Source organism: Rhododendron vialii, chromosome 7a, assembly GCF_030253575.1.
Source record: "Rhododendron vialii isolate Sample 1 chromosome 7a, ASM3025357v1".
In the NCBI taxonomy this organism is placed as follows: Eukaryota; Viridiplantae; Streptophyta; class Magnoliopsida; order Ericales; family Ericaceae; genus Rhododendron; species Rhododendron vialii.
Genome location: NC_080563.1, coordinates 16,264,306 through 16,287,504, shown reverse-complemented (window position 1 = coordinate 16,287,504; position 23,199 = coordinate 16,264,306). Strand labels below are relative to the sequence as shown.

The window sequence follows — 23,199 nt, the reverse complement described above, 5'->3', positions numbered from 1 at the left end:
AAAATCTAAAAATTGTGACATAGAAAATAAATTTTTTAAAATAGTTTTCAAACTAATAAAAAATAATTATTAGAAAAAGAGAAAATAGTTTTTTGAAAACTTTGATTTAAAAAAAAATAGTTTTTGGGAAAAAGTTAAATTTTTTTTTGAATAATTTTTTTAAAGAATAGTTTTTGAAAAAAAAGTTTTAAAGCAAAAAAATAGTTTATTTCAAAACAGTTTTAATAAAAACGAAAAGTCTAAGCACAGATATAAATAGGGTACATATTCTACACAGATTTTTGTGGGGCCCACCTCGGGTCCCACACAAACGATTCGAGGCATTCATTAAATTTAAAATATTTTTTCAAGGGCCCTCGCAAAAAATCAGGTCAATCCCATATCTATAGATGCTTGATCCAATTATTTAATTATTCATTATCTGGAAATCAAAGTGAAAATTGGAAATTGGATCGAACATCTATAAGTATCAGATTGAACTGATTTTTTGCGGGGGACTTTGAAAATATTTTACATTTAATGAACGGCTCGGATCATTTGCGTGAGACCCGAGGTGGGCCCCACAAAAAAATGTGTAAAATATGTACCTATTTATATGTGTGGGAAGCAGTGTTGAATAAAAAAATAGTTTTGGCAAGAAAAAAAAATAGTTTTTACAAAAAAAAAAAAACTGCTTTTAAAAGTATTTTTCTTAAAAACATGTTGAAAATGGAAGAGAGAGAATGTTTTTGTGTAATGATGGTGTACTTGATTGATAAAATGTGTGGACAACTAAATTTGGTTATTAGCAAAAGATTACTAGTTTTGATTATCCAATGGTCAAAATTTGATGAGTTGCTAGGAGGTTACTTAGTTTGGTTATTCCAATGTGAGCTCTTTTTTGAGCAAATGTTGCTAACTTTAGCAACTTTTTAATTTTGATTATACCATTGTGGATATGCTCTAAGATGGCTAATACCCATGGCATCTGCTAAAACAAACTCTCTCGCCGCAAAGGGACATTCCTGCTAACAATCTACTCCTCCTCTTGTTGTGATCCTAGACGAGCTAAGCAATCAGTTGCTTGATTGGCTTGCAAAATATGTGGGAGATGGTAGAGTTGGTCCTGCCCGCAATACGCCTAGCCTCTTCAACTATATATCGATTCGCATGATCCAAAGGGTCACCTTCTTTGCTATTGAAAACTGCATGAACTGTAATTTGGAGCAAAACAATCTTATCGTCTATCTTATCACTTTTGTTGTTTTCTTTTATCTATGGTTGGCTTCTAGCTAGCCAATGTTGTTTTCGTTTTTGGGTAGCGTATGCCATATGACTGTCCAGGTCAATGGTACCAACTTCGTTGAGATGATTCATTCTGGTTGTGATGCCATTGTGACCAACCTCGTTGAAATGATTCATTCTGGTTGTGACGTCATTGTGCCCATCATCCTGATTATCTTTTCACTTCTATACTTCAAAGCATGGGTCATGGTTAGCTAAATTTTACTCTTCTGGAGGCGGAATGCTGTAGTCATGGGAAATTCGCTAATTAAACTTACGAGAGGTGCCGATGCTCTTCTATCAGCTCAATTGCAACTTTGAGTTCAACTCTCTCTCTCTCTCTCTCTCTCTCCACTACAACAAAATGGGGGCACTTTTAAAAGGGCATTTTTCCAACACTGCCTTATTAAGTTATTAATGAGGCACCACTTCCTAAAGTGCCCCATTTGATTCTACCTATTGCGGCAGTCAACCTAAACACCAAATTTAACATTTTTTTTAATTTTAATTTAATATGATAGGGCAGTTGAAAGTGCCTCGAAAAACTGGATTTAATAGGGCACTTATCAGGAGTTATAAAACTATGCCGTTTTTTAATAAACTTATTTGTTTCAAATTTACCATTTTTTATTATTTTAATTTAATATGATAGGGCAATTGAAAGTGTCTCATAAAGATAGGTTTAATAGGGCACTTATTTGGAGACATAAAACTACGTCGTTTTTGTAATGAACTTTTTTTGTTTAAAATCAACTTTTCTAATAGGGCATCTTTGCACTACCAAAACAAAAATAGGGCATCTTTGCCCACAACGTCGTTCACAGTATGCCGATCTAGACTCCAGATCGATATAGCTTCCTCCTATCTTCTCCTTCAAGCCCTAATTGGTAAACCACCCGAAGAAAGCCAAACAAAAAGAAAGTGGAAGAAAGGCAAGCCTAAAGATAATCCTACTTCTTTATTATTTCAGGTAGTGTAATTTCTTTGCCTTTTGTTTTCTTTATTCCAGGTATTTTTGTAGGCATTCGGAACTTGAAACTTTAGGAATTTTATATTGCATTCAAGGTGTTTGTAAGAATGCCTTAAATTATTGCTTTCAAGGTGTTTGTAAGAATGCCTAAATAAAATAAAGAAATATACATCTATATGCTAGCTCCTTTGCAATCTCTAAAGATCGAGGCCTCCAAATCCAACTTTGTTATTGAAAGCATGCATTCCAGCATCCATCAACATTGAGCTTCACTTCTCCTGCAATAGGTAAAGTCCATTGGCGGGTATTAGCAACATTTAGCTAGGTCTGGGGTTAGAGGGGATCTAAATGCATCAGTTATCTCCCATGCATAAGATGTGATGGACTTGAAGCCAGTAGAAGTACCAAAAAAAAAAAGAGTAGGAGTATCCTGCATGCATGCTCTATATCATCAAACCTTTGATTAAATTGATGATACAATCGGAGATGATGCAATCATAATTTGTATTTCAAATATTTAAAATGATCCTTAAAAAACCATAACACGCATTGTATGAAAATTCATCGTATCAGAGAATACTAATGCTTCGGAGAGTGGTATGTACATGTCTCTTTAGAATTGACTGGGATAATACTTGACTCTTGTCTACTAAAAAAAGCGAACAACATGAAATTCAAAAGCCTAAAATGCACCTTTCATGAAATTAGGTAAGAAACAAACACAAAAGAGTATTAAACCGCTCTTTACCTTATGAATAGTGCCGCGTCAACAATTATAGTTTGGTCTCTATCGTTTTTTTTTTCTTTTCCCCTCTACTGTATTCGTCAACTTTCAAGAAGAGAAGAATAAATTGGTTAACATGGTCCATTGGCCAGTTTTGTGGTCGGGACATTGAGTTAAGTAGGGGCATTGAGAAGCATTTTTGTTACCAATCTCCCCTTCAATTTTATAATTGCTGATTGCTTTGGTTGGTTTCAATATTTTTAGCGGTTGTTTAATTGCCAAATTAGATTAGCACACACTTGCTAGTATGGATCCATCTACGGAGGTAGGCGGAGTAGAACTCGGAGTTAATTGGTGTGAGATTCATGTTCAAATCCCAATCATATGGGCCGAGCATTTGATGAGGCCTTATGCAGTCCTTAAGACCGTTGGCGATGCCATTGGTACGCCAATAGCATGGTCTATTTCTTTGGTATGTTTGATGTACAATACTGTCTATTTTCCAATTCTTATTGCAAGACAATGGCTTTTAAAACCATGTATTTTGTTTTGTTTTGATCACGTAGTGAGAGATGATGATGATGGCTTTATTGAATGAATGAGATCAGTTGGAAGATGCCTAGTAGACAGGGTTATGTCACAAGAATACTGGTCTTATGGGTTTTGTTTGTTTTGTTACTACTAGTGGTTCTTTTAAGGGTAGGCATTTTATGCTTTGATCTAGAGTTTGGTAATTTAGGTTTTTGCTGGAAACTTTAGTAAGTTTTTTAGAAGTGAAGTTTGTTTTTTGTTGAAAACATTAGAGTTCTGCTAAAATAGTTTCTATTCAATGTTCTGTGTTTTGTTTTTGGATCATTGTGAGGTTTGTTTACTAGTAGTTTCTATTGAATGATTATGGCTTATGTTGTTTGGACATGGTTGAGAAATAAATTGCAATTTATTATGGTTCTATTGTATTGTCACTGTAGAGTAGTAAAAAAGGAAAAAAAAAAAAATCCCAACGCCTTAGAAGGCATTCATAAGTGCCGTTAAAACTATTCTCTTGACCTCAACCAAAGTGGTTTATGCTGCACTTTGAAGTGCCTTAAAAGTGTATTGAAAAAAAAAAAATTTTCTGAGGTGGCATCCAAAAATGCCTTAATAAGTAAACTATGGGGCACTTAAAAAGTGCAGGAAAAAGAAATTTTTGAAACTCCTCAAAGTGCCTCATTATGAGTGCCTTAATAAGTGATTTATGTGGCACCTGAAAGTGCAGTTAGAAGGAGTTCTTAAGGAACATTAAAGTGCCTCAATAAAATTATGAGGCGGCACCCAAAAATGTCTTAATAAGTAAACTATGGGGCACTTACAAGTGCAGGTAGAAGAAACTCTTAAGGCTCCTCAAAGTGCCTCATTATAAGTGCCTTAAAAAGTGAATTATGCGACACTTGAAAGTGCAGCCAGAAGGAGTTCTTGAGGTACATTAAAGTGCCTCAAAAAAATTCTGAGGCGGCATCCAAAAATGCCTTAATAAGTAAACTATGGGGCACTTACAAGTGCAGGTAGAAGAAACTCTTGAGGCTCCTAAAAGTGCCTCATTATGAGTGCCTTAATAAGTGAATTATGTGGCACCTAAAAGTGCAGCTAGAAGGAGTTCTTGCGGCACATTAAAGTGCCTCATAACAAGTGCCGCATTACCCCTATAGCTGCATCGATGCACGCGGCACTAAGTCGTAGTGCCTCAATAGATAAATTGCCCCAACAGGTCACTTATTGAGGCAGTTTTGACTGCCCTAACAAGCCTTTTTTGTTGTAGTGCTCTCTCTCTCTCTCTCTCATAAAAATTTGATTGGAATGTGAACACTTGCCATGAATAGATTGTTACGTACCCCTTGTTGAGTACCCCTTTTTGATCATTTACCGGGCAAAATGGGTGACTATTGCAAATGGGGAAAGATTACAATACACACCCCTTATTTGGATGTGTATCATATGCACCCCCCAAAATGTTATGAATTATAAAAAAAATGTTACGAATCGTATTGCTAAAAGGTTACGAATTGTATAAAGGTTATGAGATACACCAAAATGTTAAGAATCATAATGGAAATGTTACGAATCGTACTGCTGAAAAGATATGAATTCTAGAACAAAAGTTATGAAACACATTAAAATGTTATGAATGAACCATAAAATAGGTGTATATGGTACACATTTTTAAGGAATGTGTATTGTAGACTTTCCCTTGCAAATGACGCATTAACTACGTACGCTCTAAATCCTTTAAAGTCTAGACTAGATCTGAATTAATTAATTGACCTAGCTAGTTAGATTGTGATGGAAAACCAACTCTTAACATTATTATCATTAGGGAAAGTCTTCAATACACACTCCTTTAAGATATGTACCATATGCATCTATTGTGTGGTTCATATTATGCCACCTCATAAAAAATTACTTGTAGGACTGGTCATTCATAACCTTTTATTTCGTATCGTAACTTTTATACTAAAAATTTGTAACTTTTATCAATATGATTCGTAACTTTTTAGCAATAGATTTATAACATTTTGAGAATCATAACATTTTGATATGTTTCAATGAGGGTGCATATGTAGAGGTGTCAAAAATGCTTGCCGTGCCATTCAACTTCTGTGTCAACTGTGCTTCATACCGTGCCATGCCCGTTTACTTCATCGTGCCATGGCGTGCCGTGCCATGCCCTGCTTTAAGCGTTCCGTGTTGGGCCATTTTACTTTATCGTACCGTGTCGGGCCATGTTTTTTTTGTCATGTCGTGCCGAGCTTTTTTGAATCGTGCCGTGCCGGCCCGTTTACTTAATCGTGTGTCGTGCCGTGTCTTTTTAAATTGTGTCGTGCCTTTTTAACACTATAAATTCTTCCTCTTTTATAGCGTTAGCATTTTTGGAATGTTATCCATTAATACTCTATTATAGCGGTGCATGAACGTTGTATGGTTCTAAATCTTTAGTAACATTCTTTAATTGTTATATTCTCTGAATTAATTATAGCGGTACAAGAATGCTACATACCACGGTTCTTTTTCATAGCATTTTGGAACGTTATAAAATGGCACTCGTTTATTGTGAAAGTTCAGCTCACTATGTTTGACCTCATCAATAGCGTCCAATACCAATATGCTCATTTGGTAGCACTTTTTTGCACCAAAATCTAAATGATCCAATTGCTATAAATCCAACCACCATATGTTCACCTAATTACATACAAAATTAACATGGAAATAAACAATATTTCATCCAAATTAAAGTATAATATGAAATCTCTTGTTTATTAAATAACATTTTTTTTTTGGTTTTTCCAAGCCTCATGCCGTGTTGTGCGGCCTGTGCCCGACGAGAATCGTGTTGTGTCGTGCCTGTGTCGTGCCGTGCCCGACGAGAACTGTGTTGTGTCGTGCTTGTGTCGCGCCATGCCCGACTAAAACCGTGTTGTGTCATGCCATGCCCGTCCTACTTCCGTGCTCGTGCCGTGCTGTGCTGTGCTAGAATCGTGTCGTGACTCGTGCCCCATCCCACTTCTATGTCGTGCCAGTGTAAGACCGTATCGTGCCAGGCCAACTTCAGTGTTGTGCCCATGTCGTTCCCACTCAATTCTGTGCCCGTGCCGTGGTGCATGCCCACTAAGACCATGTCGTGCCGTGCCAGGATTAAACCGTGCCTGTGGCGTGCCGTGCCGCCTTCAAACGTGTCATGCTCGTGTCGTGCCCGTGCCGACCCGACCCGACCCGTTTGACACATCTATGCATATGATACACACCCAAATAAATAGTGTGTATTGTAGCACTTCCCTTATCATTATTATGCAAAATGTTTGATTGACAAGAGGGTATTATTCTACCCAACCAGGAATTGTGTAATTAATAGACACTAAACAAAGGGGTTGATGACAAGGATATATATCTGAGGTCTCTTACATGTCTTTGAGGGCCATATCATGCAAGCTATGCAAATATATATTTACATTAGGATGGATGAATAAAGCCAAGCTACCATTATAGATTGGAATATTTAAATATTCATCCTCTTTATCCATGTCATGTAAGAATTCATCCCGCCCTTTTTTCATACTTATGTTTTCATCCTTTGAGTGTGTGAATTATCTTTCTTACCCTTTTCACTATGATATACATATATTATGTTATATTGCTTTCCTAATTTAGTGGGATTGGATTTGATTGTTTTCCCAATTTAGTGGGATTGGATTGGATTATTTTCCTCATTCAATGTTATATTGCTTTCCTAATTTAGTGGGATTGAATTTGATTGTTTTTCCAATTTAGTGGGATTGGATTGGATTATTTTCCTAATTCAATGGGATTTGGTAAATTTCAATATGATTGATTACTTATTTTTAAGAATATAACATGATAAGTTGACCACATATTTACATTTTTTCTTCATTCTTCGAGTTGGCCAACCCGATAACAGAAAGTCATATTTTTCATTGATCTTATTAAATGGAACATGGCTAAATTACCGTAAAAATATATATAACATAACATATTCAAATCGTTACATGGTTAAATTACCATGACATTACATGGTGAAATAACCATGACGATTACTACGTGGACACGATTAATATCCCATGATTCGAACAAATATTTCATGGTAAATGGTTCAAATAAACAAAAAACCATTCAATCTGTGTATCATCATGGAAACCTTCATTAATAATCATGGTAAGAATACCCAAACAAACCATAAAAAAAAAAATCAACGAACAAGATGAGAAAAAAAACATGAATATTCAATCGCCGATTCATGATTAATAAACCATGAATACCTAAACCATATAAACAAAAAAAAAACTTCAAATCACTACATCTTGAAGATTTGCTCCGGCGACAACGATAACGCCCACTTCTTCGTTAAACTTCATTGACAATAGAAGATGATTGATTGGCGAAAGGGAGGAGGGAATCGGTCGACAGCAACGGTAGAGAGAGAGATGCTTACTTATATATAATCCCACCCAAATTTTTGGGATCCATAATTTTAGGGATTGAACGGAAATCGTGGGACGGGAAAGATTATGTTTTGGTCTCATTTTCTGGTATATATATATATATATATACACACACACACACACACCACGGATCCAGTGAGGGATCCCTTACCAGTCTACCGTGCGGACCTCCCCTTTCCCGATCGAATTGCGACGATCCGAGCCGCTCAATGTGTTCAGAACGTGATTTTAAGGGTACCCGCGAGAAATCAGCAAAAAAAATGATCGGGAAGGGCTTGATCCTTGCAGTTTTTACTGAACCGTTCAATAAAAAATTACTCGGATCAAGCACTTCCCGATCATTTTTTTTATTGATTTCTCGCGGGTACCCTTAAAATCACGTTATGATCACTTTGAGCGGCTCGGATCGTCCCAATTTCGATCGGGAAATGGGAGTCCCGTGCGGGATCCCTTAAGGGAACCGGACTATATATATATATATATATATATATATATATATATATATATATATATATATATATATTAGGGGCACTTTTGGTATAAAAAAAAACAGGGATGAAATCATAACTGTTCAAAAAATGGAGGATGAATACTTAAGTTGGATGAGATTTGATGATAGATAATTAAGCCTCCCTTATAGATTCACCATTTAAATGACAAACATTTTTGAAATAATTGTCCACTTACACAATATAAGCGGAGTACCCCAACCTAGAGCGTCTACATGTACGCCTCTTCCTCTCCCTGGACGTTAAATCCTGTGTACGTTTTGGTAAAATCTCTCTCCCCCTCTCTCCTCTCATTTCGCTTTGATCTCCTCTCATTTCACAGTTTGCTTCGATCTCATTTTATTTAGCTAGGAAACTGAAAGTTGAGTAATTTTTTTCTCCTTGCAGGTGTGATGAACCTATTTCGTAGTGATTCTATAAGGTAATGGACTATATCACTTCCCCTTTATTCTTCCTTTTGAAATAACTTTTGGCAGCCTTTCCTACTATTAATTGGCAATTGGCACCATGACCAAATTAACGCTATTTCACCATTATCCTCCTTTAAAGATAATTCCATACAATTCCATCCAGCTTACGAGATTTTAAAGAAGAATCACGTAAGAGTACAAAACAAAAAAGAGAGACTATTAGAGTACTATAATACTCGGAAGAATTAGATCATGAAAAAATTAGTAGCCACCCAAAACGTATAAATCACTATTTTCGACAAATCAAGGTATAGAATTAATTGGAGTATAAAAATTGGTGAAATATGTTGGATCGAAGCCAAACTAAAATGTACTTGTCAAGCAAGTTAAGTAACCTGTTGGTGTAATTTGACAGGTGGAATGTGAGGATAAGTTGGTAGCACTCATACTGGTGATACTTTGCTTGAGTACTAGCTCGAGCGCATGCAGATCAGCTTGGATTGCCTTCCTTTTCATCTATCTCTTCCAACTTTCCTAGTACATGTACAGTAGTGTGTACTGATCACCCTCTCCCAATGTCCCAAATCCTCATCAATGGCCATGAACGATCGTGCATGGCATATTGATCGAGGATTCGTCGGTACTTCCGGAATCAATCGATCAAGGTCTTTGCGGTAGCTGCGCAATCATAGCCGGTTCATCGGCTTGTGCCGCGGCGTACAAAATCAAGGCATGCAGGAAACTTCATTCCTTGCCTTGCAATTGAAGAACTAATAAATGAAATTCATCGAGTTCTAACTGAAGGATGTGAGCGCCATTGACATAATCCAGCTACCCACACTTTTACCATCCTCAACTGCATAAAAAATCAAGGCATAGGGATAGCGGATCAACTCCAGCAGACCAATGAAAGGCTTCCTCCCAATGTGAGCATCTTTTTATGGGTCGTTTTTTTCTCTCGTCAGGTTTTTTTGGACTGATTTTTTCCCTTATTTTTGTTGTTTAATTTTTCTTTTCAGAGCATGAAGCTCACGATTGAAGACTATGAGATCATATCTGACACATACGTGCCAATATGTGGTCACCATTTTCGGTATGTTCCGGAAGCGGGAGCTGCATATACAGAAGATTTGATTCAACAGCGGTCCATTGTGGGTGAATTCGATCAACTTCTCGTTTTCAATGTATAAATGGGAAAACGTAAGCGACACATTGCCTTCTGTTTTTCATTGCGACATTTCCATTAGCTAGAATTATTTTTGTAAGTTTTTTTTCTTTCCGTTACCATCATACGGAGTTTATAACAATCAGAAATTTGGACCCCAACTCCCTTCGTGACCATACCATCCTGATCACAGGATTCGGACATGGTTGTGTGTGGCAAAGTTCATACTACTGGTGTCAAAATAGCAATGGTCACGGGTATGAGCTTAATGGGGAATACATAAAGATGGCAAAGGATGCTTTTTCTTGGGCCAATGTTACTATAGAAGCAAGAAAAAACATCATTCTCAATCTTTACGTATCCTCCATTAGGCCCATACCCACAACCATGGTTATTTTAACACAAGTAGTATGGATTTTGCTTCATACGGCCATGTCCGAATCCTGTGATCAGGATGGCATGGCCACAAATAATGGATTTGGGGTCCAAATTCCGGTTGTTATAAACTTCCTATGATGTTAAATTGTTAACTAAGAGAAAATTAATTCTAGTTAATGGGAATGTCACACTGGAAAATAGAATACAATAATGTGTCGCTTACATTTTCCCATGATGCCGGCCAGAAACGAGAATTGGTCATCCATGTTGAATTCACCCACAATGGGTCGCTGCCGAATCAGATCTTCTATATATGGAACTCCTAGTTCCCAAACAAACTTAAAATGGTGACCATAAGTTGGCACGTACGTGTTGGAGATGATCTCATAGTCTACAATCTTGAGCTTCATGCTCTGAAAAACAAAAATTAAACAACAAAAATAAGCAAAGAAAAAACCCGTCCAAAAAAGGAAGACAATAAAATTGAAGAGAAAAAACACGATGCATAAAAAGATACTGTCACATTGGGAAGAAGCCTTTCATTGATCAGCTCGCCCCGATACGGGAGTTCATCTCTATGCCGTGATTTTTTTATGTAATTGAGGGTGGTAAAAAGTGTAGCTAGACAGATGGACATCCGGTTTTGTCAATTTTGTTGACATCCTTCGGGTAGACTCGATTGATTTCATTTATGAGTTGTTGATTTGCAAGGCGGGGAACAAAGTTTCCTGTCTTGATTTTGTACGCCGCGGAACAAACCGATGAACTGGCTATGATTGTGCAGCTATCGGCAGGACCTTGATGGATTGGTTCTGGAAGTACCGACAGATCGTCAATATGCCACGACCATTCAAATCGATATAGTTCATGGCCATGGATGAGGATTAATTTGGAGCACTGGGAGGAAGAGAGGGTGATCAGTATACACTATTGTGTACTATGAGAGTTGGAAGAGAAAGATGGAAGGGAAGGTAAATCTTTTCATCACATAACCGATATATTGATGCACTACTTTAATTACAAGGCATAAATGTTATAATAAGACTATCTCCAGAAGAACCTTCAAATGCAAAATAATGGAAGGTTCTCCCAAATTTTCACAACTACAAAATTGGAAATATCTACATATTAATAATAATGGTGAGGAGCTTTATGTACATATACTAATTTAGGCATGTAGAATTAAATATTATGTCAATTTCGTTTATCGTCTAATCAAACCGATTGTTCCCTTTTCATATCTGGTATTGTGGAGAAGCCTTTGAAATGCAATACGCCCAAGCTTACAAATCAGCACGGAGAAAGAGAAGAACAACCAAAGAAGAAGCCAAGTTCTTCTGGAGTGCCACATGCGGCCGTACCCCCTACGCCATGGGATTTGGGGTTTGCATAGAAGAAAAACGATCGGTAGGGGAACGGATACCTTTTTGTTCTTTCACCGATGAGGAGAGGGAGATTTACAACAAGATAGTCGGCGAGAGTGATGTATGTATACGTATCCAATATGTGTGTGTTTAATTTGTTCTCTGTGATAGCAATCCTTTATATGTACAGGGTTTTGATTATCCGGACGTTCACCCTGGGATTAGGGTACCTGGTTTGCTGAAGCCATATCCGGCTGAAATTTTTTCCCATGTCAAGCGGAAGGAATTTCATTATATCGCTGACTTGGCTCTTAAACACTACAATGACCTGAATGTATTTGTGCGCGCTTTTGGCTTCTTAATGTCTTTGCCTATGATTCTTGGTATTTGGTTTAACCTCTTCCTTAAATTGTAGGGCCCGTCATACCAGCTTGTCGAGGTCATCAAAGCCACTATTTTGCGGCCGGTTGCGTCTACAATATTACCCTACGGGCCAAGGATGAAATGAGTGGTTGTCCAGCACAGAACTTCTAAGCTCGCGTGTACGATTTTATGAGCAAATATAAGGTCATCTTTTGCAGGGTTGAAGGAAATGTAGGTACTTGTTTTTCCCCTTTCAATGTTATTTGGCAATTTTTATGTGGTTTTCCAGTTATTTGATTCAAGTTTGTTCACTGAACCATTGCACCTTTCACGAAGAAAAACTCAGTTATAGGTTTCTACGAAGTTGGAAAGGACAAATAGTTTACTTTAACAACATTGCCAGCAGGTCATATCATTTTCTTTCTCAATTATGTTTCTTTCGGATTTCTCCTCAAACAAGAGAAAAATGCCATGCTAATGTTGTTAACAAATGCTATGAAGAGAACCTGGATTTGTTCAGCATATTTGATATTGTATTTTCCCTTCCAACGTCAAGTGTTTACGTTTGTCACCTTTAGTAATTGTTGTGTGTACCTCAGTACCTTAGCTATTGTTGGTGATGATTTCCCTTTCCTCAAAATATTTGCAATGCCCGGTTTGACGTAATACTTCTTCAGTAATTTGGTGGTCCTCCTCCTTACATGGTATTCCTAACTTAGACAACCCAGATATATATGTGGACTATGGTAGATTTGTTAGCAAGATTGAAGTTTTGTATTGTTGCTTTCATTCCTATATGATTTGTGTTGTAATTTTTGAAGCAATCAGAATTCTCAACGCAAGGATCTCCGATTTTGCTTGCTGATTTAACCGCCAACTGTTTCTCATCAAACCACAATATCTGGAACCTTTAGGACACAACAAAGAAGAGAATCTCAACACGGCTACTGCGGCATAAAGATTAGATGTTGTGTGTAAGAAATCCAATTGCCTATCTACTTTTTGGTAATGTCAACTATTATTTAGCGCTCATGGACATAACCATGCCCTTTTTTTGATATACACAAAAATGAGCCGTGATAGATAATCTTATGGGGAAAGAGCTTCAGTTATATTTTTATTGAATTTAACATAAAATTTTCGTTCTGGCTCCTTTTTAAATTCAAGAGAATCATAATTAACTTTCGTTCACGCGTGCTTGGCTGCTTGCTTCATAGCTTGGGATTCCATAATATTGAAGTGGCACTATCAATTTTCTTTTATGAAAACCTAGAAGTGAAGGCCTTTATAGGTTGACAATAAATAGACGTAATAATAGTAGAGTAAGGAAGTATTTTTATGCGGTAAAGATTAGATATGCCCCCATAGATGAAGGTTGAATTGGGCATACTTTATAGTAATGAACCATCCACTTTATAGTAATGAACCATCAGACACCGATAGTTGTGTTAACTGTCCACGTTTATTGGAGACAAAAGGAACCGTCTAAACTTTTACAGCTCATTTTGTTCCCCACAAGTACGACATGTTGACGCAACTATCATCAAGCTAATTTTTTGCAAGGACATACTTCTTTGCAATATCTACAATATGGACAATTCGATCTCTGTTTGTAACTTTGGGATGGACCCACAATGGTCCGGACCACACTGGACAATGGATGAGGAACTTGGTCCGAGGCGGACGCTGGTACTGGTTTACTTAATTACTTCCGTGTTCTCATGGTCCGTTGTATCAAGAGAAGAATTTGTTACTGCTTTGCATGGGATTGTATTGACATGAAGTTGTGTGCAAAAGGCATTTGAAATTTCATTTCAGGTCCGCTCCTTTTGGTTTAGGTTGCTAGTAAACTAGTTGAGCTGATGCATTTCACAATGACAGCGTGCCGTTCGATAACTTCCCTTTCATTTGCGATTTGTCAATGATTTCGTTAATCGAACCAGGCTTTTCTAAGAAGCGCGGTCGTCGAATGGGTTGCCTACGTGGATTAAAATTATTCACATTTTACTCCCTTCCCCTCCCACGCCAACCCCCCCCCCCCCCCCCAAATGATTTGCAATTGGATATGGATTTGTTTATTTTTCTTGGAAGTCTTGGTTCTATAATTGACAAAGCTATTTTCTGCTCGGAATCTAACCTGATAAGGGGAAATAATTACCACTCCCTCCATTTCTTTTTAAGTGTCTTGCTTCGTAACTCCACATCAACTTTTTTCTTCATTTTCTCTACTCACCCATCATCATTACATTTTTACTTATTAACTTTTTAAAATGGAATATACTTTTAAGAACAAAATAGACAATGCACCAACTTTTATCCACTAAGTAGACACTTATTAAGGGACAGCTCAAAATAAAATACTGAACTTTAAATAAGGAACGGAGGAAGTATGTTCTTTCGCTTCATTCTGTTTTACCTTATGTTTCGTTACTCTATCCCACTAGTAGTAGTGGGCATCATGAGTAGTGGGCAGAATTGTTGATTCTTCGTGAACCTTCCCACTAGTAGTAGTGGGCATCATGAGTAGGGGGCAGAATTGTTGGTTCTTCGTGAACCTGCGTATATATGTTGCGATTTCCACTTTTGCCAGTTGGTACTTTGGTACCAATGGAGGGAGACTCCTTGTGGAAGCTACAATCAAAGATAGTTTACTCATAGCAAGGATAATGTGAGAAAAAGAAAATTCCCAACGAGTTCAACACAGAAACACCGAAATTGCGAGGACTGCATTTCTCGCATAACTTAAATTTGTGCATTTCGATCTCTGTGCAGCATCGTTTATATTTCAATTCTGACTTATGACAATGTTTTCTTCACTAAATGTTCAGTTAGATTTAATTTGCTCGCGTAGCATTTTAAGCAGTAACACCTGCGAGCCCGAGAGTCGCGACCTGACCCAGACCCGAGCAAAATCCTACTACAACTTCATGTGCCCTTTAAGAGAAGTTTAGTTCTCACCAGATGAGCTAGTCCCAAGTGACTAATTTGCTGGCAAATAAGCATATCTAGCTACGGATGCGAATTGTTTTCTCAAGAAAAAATACATTCTAGTTCAATGGCAGTCCAATCCATCAACAACTTTGGGATGATCAGGAAAAGATAAGCAACCATTTTACTCCTCTCTCTACAGCTTAACAAATTTCAAGAGTTATTACTAGTTCACTAACTAGTACTTGCAAGAAGTAAACACAAGCACTTTTATTACAGCATAACATGATGGAGATAAGATAGCACAACGTACCCTCACCTAGTTGAACTTTAACCCAATGACAGGGTTAACGACGCAACAATCAAAACCAAAAACAACCATACATACCCCTTGGTTTTTCACCCAAGCAGACACCGGCAATGCTACATAACGATAGAGCACATATTGCGTTAGTAACTGTCTGATACACGCGGATATCATGCGTAAATCTACGTGCATCAAATGGTTCCAAACTCATATTCATAATTCACATCAACCCCCGCAAACTGTCCGATACAGGGGGATATCGCGCGTAAATCTACGTGCATCAAATGGTTCCAAACACATATTCGGATAAACGCCCGCAAACCGACTAAATTTCCTTACCAATGGCAGCATTGGCAGCATCAAGGTCCTCATCCATGAAAACATCCCAATGCCCATCCCACTTGATGAAAAACTCAGTGTCCTCCCAGTACTTCACTCTGTGCACATCTCCCGCCGGCGTAAACAAGTAATCCCCCACGCCCAAATCGTACTCCTCCATCTTACTCAAGTTCCACACCTTCTTCTTCCCCTTCATCACCACCAGATCGTGCCCGAACGTGTGGTGGTGCGCCGGCTCCACGCTCCCGCTCTCGAACCTCACCACGGCCGACGTCGGCGTCTCCCTCAATATCTTCATCGACCCGCCTCGCATCATCTCAATCGGAGTGAAATCCCCCTCGGGTTTATCCTTGTTACGGCTGTTCAGCCAACAAATGGCGCAGGAGGAGGAGGTGTCTTTGTTGTTCGGCTCCGGTCCACCTTCTCCTATTTTCAACATTTCGGAGACCGAATTTTCGAGGAAGGAGTCGATTTCGGTGGGCCAGGGCTTGGAATCGGAGGCGGGGCAAGGGGATTTAAAGGGGGTGTTGAGCCAAGTGTCGAGGATTTCGACGGCGGACTCAGGTGAGGTGGACATGCCGGAGACGGCGAGGACGTTGGAGTTGTTGATGGATCGGCTGTTCAGGGCGTCGCCGGGGGTGAGGCAGGTGGCGGCGTAGACGCCGGGGAACTTGTTGGCGAAGATGGAGACGCCGACGCCTGTACCGCAAGCGACGAGGCCCCTGGTCTCGGTCTCGGTGTCGGAGGAGTTGGTGGTGGAGACACGGCGGCCGATTTCTTCGCCGACGGAGTAGTACTTGTCGGAGGTACCGAGGTCTTCGACGTCGATGTTGAGGGAGCGGAGGTGGTTTACGAGGGAATCTTTGAGGGAGCCGCCGAAGGAGTCTGCTCCGGCTACGATTTTGAGGCGGCCGGTGGTGTTTTGCGCCATTGGAGAGGTGATTTTGGTCAATCGGTGGAGCTCAGAGAGTGTTTGAAGCCTGTCACAGCATCTCCAGCTCTTGAGATATCTTCTTCTTCCTTTTTTATGGATGGTCTATCAAAATCACCCCAAAGGTTTCTTAAGATTGTGTAATGCTCCAAACTCTTGAGGAAATTACATGTGAGGAAACAATCTATAATTCGCAAAAACTTTGGGGTGATTTTGATAATTTTCCTTTTTAATTATAATTCAAAATTAATGAGAGCTGTTAATTGCCCCCCGTGTCGGGGGGTCTGACACCGATCCAGGGAATTTTCCCGTTTTACCCATGCTTTCTTTCTTTCTTTCTCTCTTTCCGTATTCTCTCACTCTTATTTTATTTTTTTATGCTAATAATTTTTTTACCTGTTTTTTAAAAATAAATTATATATTTTTGAAATCTACTCAACGAAACCTATCAAACGAGCCTAATATCGATAGTGAAATAATGTAAAACAGAAAAATTATATTTTTGTGGTAGTTTAAAATGTATCAAAAGTTTGAAAAATTAAGTGTTCCAAATTTCAATCCGTTTGAACCAGTGAAAAAGTTTTAGTTTTCTTATTATTTTATCCTAAATGGTCATAATTAAATTTTGAATATGGTGCTCTTGTTGATTAAATATCTCTTAGGGTTAAAAAACGAGAGCCCTAAAGTCAAAATATAATTATGACCATTTAGGATAAAATGATCAGAATAATAATATATTTTCATCTATTCAAACGGATTGAAATTTGGAACACTTAATTTTTTAATCATATTTTTTAATATATAAACTGTCTGAAAATGTTGAAATCAAATTTTTTTGTAAATAAATTTTATGTATTTGAAATCTACTCAACGAAATCTATCAAACAAATCTAATATTGAACATGAAATATTAAATAATTTTTTTGGGTCCAATATATTATCTTCTTTTTTTTGTCATTCATTTTTTGAAACTTCTAGATTTGAGTTTTTAAATAAATTATGTATGTTGTATTCACTTAAATTTACTTTATATTTCTCTGAACAATCAATAATGTAAACTGAAATCAAAATTCATTTAATTATAATTAAGTATATAGAATCAATACATGAACATAAATAAATGCACAAATTTAATCAATATTTCCGCCAAATTGTGGTTGTCGTCCCGGCGGATCTATCTGCATCACTTCGTACCACAATTGGAGACGTGTTTCATAAGGATGAGCCCATCCTTGTGCTTCATTTGATGCATTTGGCCTCCACCATATGATGATGGGTGGTACAGGGTAATGACGGTATAGGGAAACTTGCACGAAGTGATTGCCATTAACACGGCCAATAGCTATATGTGTGCGCGCTTCTAATGGAACTGGATGGGAGCTCAACGGCAAGTGAGTGAAACAACTCGAAGCAATCATATCGAATGTATGTAGTACAACGTTGTACGTTGATGCGATGACAAATCCCAATGATATAGAATCCATCCAATGATCCTCTGGTGCCGATGGCTGGAAGCAACGAAGTCTTTGTAGCACCTGTGATACATAATTACGTTCTGGATAAACCTGATCGTACATGACCCTATTTTGTTCAATCTCTTGGATAAGGTCCTGTCGTACTTGAGCCCATTCATCTTCAGAACCATAGAGTTGCGCGACTATCGCCCTAAAGCCACAATGACCATCAGCTCGAACGTCAACACAGTGGGAAATATAACGCTGATACTGCTGAGGAAATTTCTGAACGAGGTGATCCCTCCTATTGCTCTCTTGTGATGTTGGAATACGTGAGTCTCGAGATTCTGAAGGGGATACTATGAAGGAAGGTATACGACCTCTATTCTGCTCATCCCTGCCTGTAGGTCGACCCCTGTGTTCTGTGTTGTATGCTGAAGGTCGAACTGTGCAACGAGATGGATCCGCCATATCAAGAAACTTGTCTATCATAGACTCTCGACTGTCGGAATCCATTTCATTTAATCTTTCAATAAGCTGAGCTGCCCTGTCGGATCGTGCTCCTTCATGAGTATGCCTCTGGGCGTGCATGGACAATGTACTCCAGTGAGGGTGGATAGAGCTTTGCGGAATTGGTCTATCCATAGAACGATAAAGTGCAATATCGTGAAAGTATGGCAATCCGTGTGTCCTTTTGATCTTACAAAAGCAAAGGCCGGCTTCGTTTTCAGTGCATTGTGCCTGCTTATGGATCAAATTCATTGCCTGTAATGAAATGCAGCCTCTGATTTCACTATAAATGCCTTCATGTAGATGTATGTGTCGTGGAATGTTGAGAGATTTTTGGAATGATCCCTGAATATCCCCGAATTGACTGGTCAACATCTTTTATATTTTCTGAAAAGATGTTTGAAGCGAGGACATAGTATCTCCCAAATATCGTTTGAGCCTCGTATGCGCAGACTCTGCCCTACAATTTAATAATATACTATGTTAAATAAGAAAGTTATATAAAGTATTATTTAGTGCAAGACAGTAAAATGTACAATGACTATAGGAAAGTTACCTTTGGCTTGAATTGCTCCCAAGGTGCATAAATTGGTTTATATATGCTGCAACAAATCGCTCTTTGTAAGGACCTAACCATGTGTCCCAAAGGTATTGCATGGCATTAGAGTATTGCTCAAACTTTTCGCACATGGCATTCCACCTCTGTTGCAAAGACATCGGTGTCGATGAATGAATAAGCAACTGCCATGCCTCTGAAAATTCGTCCCACCTCGTACCAAGCATAGGGTTGCACTTCTTTATTACACACTGATTTATGTGCCAAATACAAAGAATGTGTTGTGCGAAGGGAAAACATATTTCAATGGCGCCATGAAGTGCCAGATCCCTATCTGAAACAACCACCGATGGCAACGCTGCCCCTTTTCCAATCATCCATCTCTTTAAAGTATCCAATGCCCATATCAGTCGTTCTTTTGTCTCATTATTCAAATATGCAAACATAAGAGAGTAAGTTTTCATTGTGGATGTGATACCCACAACTTCCAAGAGTGGAATCCGATACTCATTACTCTTGTATGTCGCATCAATAATCAACACGGACGGAAAATTGACAGATAGCTCTAGGCTTCTAGGATGAACCCAAAGAATATCTGTGATTTCGTTGGTGTGTTCATTTGTATGATAGTCGTAAATGTAATTTTTCTCCTTTAATTCATTCAAGACGTACCCAATAGGAGATAGACCCCCTAGTTGTTCTTTCTTATATTGTGCCTTCACATTGTAAATACTCCTGATTCCTGTACTAATTGACGAGTCTTGTTGTCTCAGGAAATTAAGAATTTCTCGAGGCGCGGTACTGCTAGACATGTCACGAACTAATTGCTGCTGGATTGGGGTTAACCTTGACGGGTACTCATGTCCCTCAAAACTTTCAGCTGGTTCATGGTTATGAAAACCTTTAACAACCTTCAAACTCCACATGACACCGTCTGGAGGTTGTGGTACACCTCGCAGCTTAAACGGGCAATCACATTTTTTAGTTCCAGTAATCCTTTGCATTGAATGCCCTTCCGGTGACGGTCTGTACAATCCTCCCCTTTCACAAATAAAAATGCATTTCGGCATCTTGTTGCCCTTTATACTAGCAGATTTACTTATAACAATCACAAAACCATTTTCCTTTCCAACTCTTCGCACCCAATCTACCATCACAGCTCTAGTTTCAAATATCTATAACAAAAAAAAATGAATACGTATAAACAAAACATTATGCAGCCTACTTTCAAAATAAGTAACAAATATGTATAATAACAACTAATACGTACTAACTAACCTGGTCAGTCGTAAATTCGGCTGTGTAATCTCGCCCAACGTAGAAGCTGCTCTCCCCACACGAAACATCATTCATAATATTGTTTCCAACTGACCAACTATCCGAAAATGAAAAATTGCACTGATCCATAATGTTCTTCTATGAATTACGAAAATGAAATGAAAGTTGAGAAAATTTTAAGAATGTGGTGAATGAGAGTAAGTGTGAATATATAGGTCAAGACATACACAAGTAAATATGTAGAACTGATTATATAGGCGCTACTGTCGAATTTACAACGGGCTTTTCAACCAATCGTACAATTAATTTTTACCAACTTCAGAAGGACTTTAGAACCTCAATTAATTTTTGTACAACTTCAGACTGCCAACTCTTGCAACTTTGACCAATAGCAACTTCCAACTTTCAACTTTCAACCGTTGCAATTAATTTGTTATTTTTTTATTTAATTAATAATATTTATACTATGTATCTGTTTTCTTTTTTATTTATTTAAAATTATTTTAGTGTTCCGATTTTCAATCCGGTTCAATCGGTGGAAAGATCTTGTTTTTTTTTTTCATTTTATCTTAAATGGTCATAATGAAATTTTGACCTTTTAGAATCAAATATCTCTTAGGGCTTATCAACGAGAGTCGTAAAGTCAAAATTTAATTATGGCCATTTAGGATAAAATGATCAGGAAACTAAAATCTTTCTACCAGTTCAAGCGGATTTAAATTTGGAACACTTAAATTTTTAACTATTTTTTTAATATATAAACTGTATAAAAATGTTAATAACGTACAACTTTCAACCGTTGCAATTAATTTATTATTTATTTATTTAATTAATAATATTTATACTATGTATCTTTTTTTTTTATTTATTTAAAATTATTTTAGTGTTCCGATTTTCAATCCGGTTCAATCGATGGAAAGATCTTGTTTTTTTTTTCATTTTATCTTAAATGGTCATAATGAAATTTTGACCTTTTAGAATCAAATATCTCTTATCAACGAGAGTCCTAGAGTCAAAATTTAATTATGGCCATTTAGGATAAAATGATCAGGAAACTAAAATCTTTCTACCGGTTCAAGCGGATTTAAATTTGGAACACTTAATTTTTTAACTAGTTTTTAATATATAAACTGTATAAAAATGTTAATAACGTACAACTTTCAACCGTTGCAATTAATTTGTTATTTTTTTATTTAATTAATAATATTTATACTATGTATCTTTTTTCTTTTTTATTTATTTAAAATTATTTTAGTGTTCCGATTTTCAATCCGGTTCAATCGATGGAAAGATCTTGTTTTTTTTTTCATTTTATCTTAAATGGTCATAATGAAATTTTGACCTTTTAGAATCAAATATCTCTTAGGGCTTATCAACGAGAGTCCTAGAGTCAAAATTTAATTATGGCCATTTAGGATAAAATGATCAGGAAACTAAAATCTTTCTACCGGTTCAAGCGGATTTAAATTTGGAATACTTAATTTTTTAACTATTTTTTAATATATAAACTGTATAAAAATGTTAACAACGTCCAACTGTCCAACTTTTCAACCGTTGCAATTAATTTGTTATTTTTTTATTTAATTAATAATATTTATACTCTGTATTTTTTTTCTTTTTTATTTATTTAAAATTATTTTAGTGTTCCGATTTTCAATCCGGTTCAATCGGTGGAAAGATCTTGTTTTTTTTTTCATTTTATCTTAAATGGTCATAATGAAATTTTGACCTTTTAGAATCAAATATCTCTTAGGGCTTATCAATGAGAGTTCTAGAGTCAAAATTTAATTATGGCCATTTAGGATAAAATGATCAGGAAACTAAAATCTTTCTACCGGTTCAAGCGGATTTAAATTTGGAACACTTAATTTTTTAACTATTTTTTTAATATATAAACCGTCTAAAAATGTTAAAAAAATTAAGTGTTCCAAATTTCAATCTGTTTAAACCGGTGGAAAGATTTCAGTTTTCTGCTCATTTTATCCTAAATGGTCATAATTAAACTACGTAAAAACGGATTGAAATTTGGAACATATTTTTCAACCTCTTTAGATAGTTTAAATTACGTAAAAAATATAATTTTTTCGTTTTATAATTATTTTACCATCAATATTAGGCTTGTTTGATAGATTTCGTTGAGTAGATTTTAAAAATATAAATTTATTAAAAAAATACGTGAAAAATAAATTATTAGTATTTAAAATTTTATAACAGATAAATCAAATATGAGAGGAGATGAGAGTGCTGGGACGGAGGGAGGAACGGAGGGAGAGAGAGAGGGTAAAAGTGGAAAGGAGGGCAGTGTCAGTGGGGGGGGGCCTGACACCGGGGGGGCAATTAGTAGTTTGCAAATTAAATTATGAACGATCCGACTAACAAGCGCCACTATCTATCGGTTCTTTTTACTTTTTCAAACCATCCAAGGACATGAACCAGAAATCCTATTGGTACCGACGGTACCCATAGGGAAAATGCACCGACGGCCACCGGACGGCCGTCTCCGGTCACCGGACGGCAGATCCGAGCCGTCCAAAAATTTTAAAAAATAAAACCGAGGGGCCCGGCGCGAGAATCAATGGCATCCGAGGTGTGTAGGGTACTTGATCCGAGTACCCCTTTTTTGTGTATATACACGTATATACAAATATACACAAAAAATGGGTGCTCGGATCAAGTACCCTACACACCTCGGATGCCATTGATTCTCGCGTAAGGCCCCTCGGTTTTATTTTTTAAAATTTTTGGACGGCTCGGATCGGCCA

The 23,199-nt window shown here is 37.3% G+C and overlaps 3 protein-coding genes across 3 annotated transcripts; all 3 read right to left on the bottom strand.

Annotated features, from left to right (window-relative positions):
* Positions 1 to 15,220: 15,220 nt before the first annotated feature.
* Positions 15,221 to 16,792, bottom strand: LOC131333779 (DNA damage-repair/toleration protein DRT102). Its single transcript, XM_058368507.1, has one exon. It carries the CDS (start codon positions 16,637 to 16,639, stop codon positions 15,695 to 15,697), a length of 945 nt encoding a protein of 314 aa, XP_058224490.1. The 5' UTR covers positions 16,640 to 16,792; the 3' UTR covers positions 15,221 to 15,694.
* Positions 16,793 to 17,769: 977 nt separating this feature from the next.
* On the bottom strand, positions 17,770 to 18,978 carry LOC131332705 (uncharacterized). Its single transcript, XM_058366998.1, has one exon. It carries the CDS (start codon positions 18,976 to 18,978, stop codon positions 17,770 to 17,772), a length of 1,209 nt encoding a protein of 402 aa, XP_058222981.1.
* A 3-nt stretch (positions 18,979 to 18,981) lies between these two features.
* LOC131332704 (protein FAR-RED ELONGATED HYPOCOTYL 3-like) lies at positions 18,982 to 20,512 on the bottom strand. The gene is made up of 4 exons (XM_058366997.1): positions 20,438 to 20,512; positions 19,638 to 20,334; positions 19,160 to 19,574; positions 18,982 to 19,063 (listed from the first exon to the last, which is right to left on the bottom strand). The coding sequence occupies exons 1-4, from the start codon at positions 20,510 to 20,512 to the stop codon at positions 18,982 to 18,984; spliced, it is 1,269 nt and encodes a 422-aa protein (XP_058222980.1).
* Positions 20,513 to 23,199: the final 2,687 nt, after the last annotated feature.

What these genes read in the sequence shown, in the direction of transcription:
- LOC131333779 (XM_058368507.1), bottom strand. Translation starts at nt 16,639, where the DNA reads ATGGCGCAAAACACCACCGGCCGCCTCAAAATCGTAGCCGGAGCAGAC.
- LOC131332704 (XM_058366997.1), bottom strand. Translation starts at nt 20,512, where the DNA reads ATGAATGATGTTTCGTGTGGGGAGAGCAGCTTCTACGTTGGGCGAGAT. An exon ending in TCCACTCTTGGAAGTTGTGG is followed by an intron (nt 19,575 to 19,637) that starts GTATCACATCCA and finishes ATGAGACAAAAG; the next exon opens with AACGACTGATATGGGCATTG. An exon ending in GGGAGCAATTCAAGCCAAAG is followed by an intron (nt 19,064 to 19,159) that starts GTAACTTTCCTA and finishes ATTAAATTGTAG; the next exon opens with GGCAGAGTCTGCGCATACGA.
- LOC131332705 (XM_058366998.1), bottom strand. Translation starts at nt 18,978, where the DNA reads ATGTTGACCAGTCAATTCGGGGATATTCAGGGATCATTCCAAAAATCT.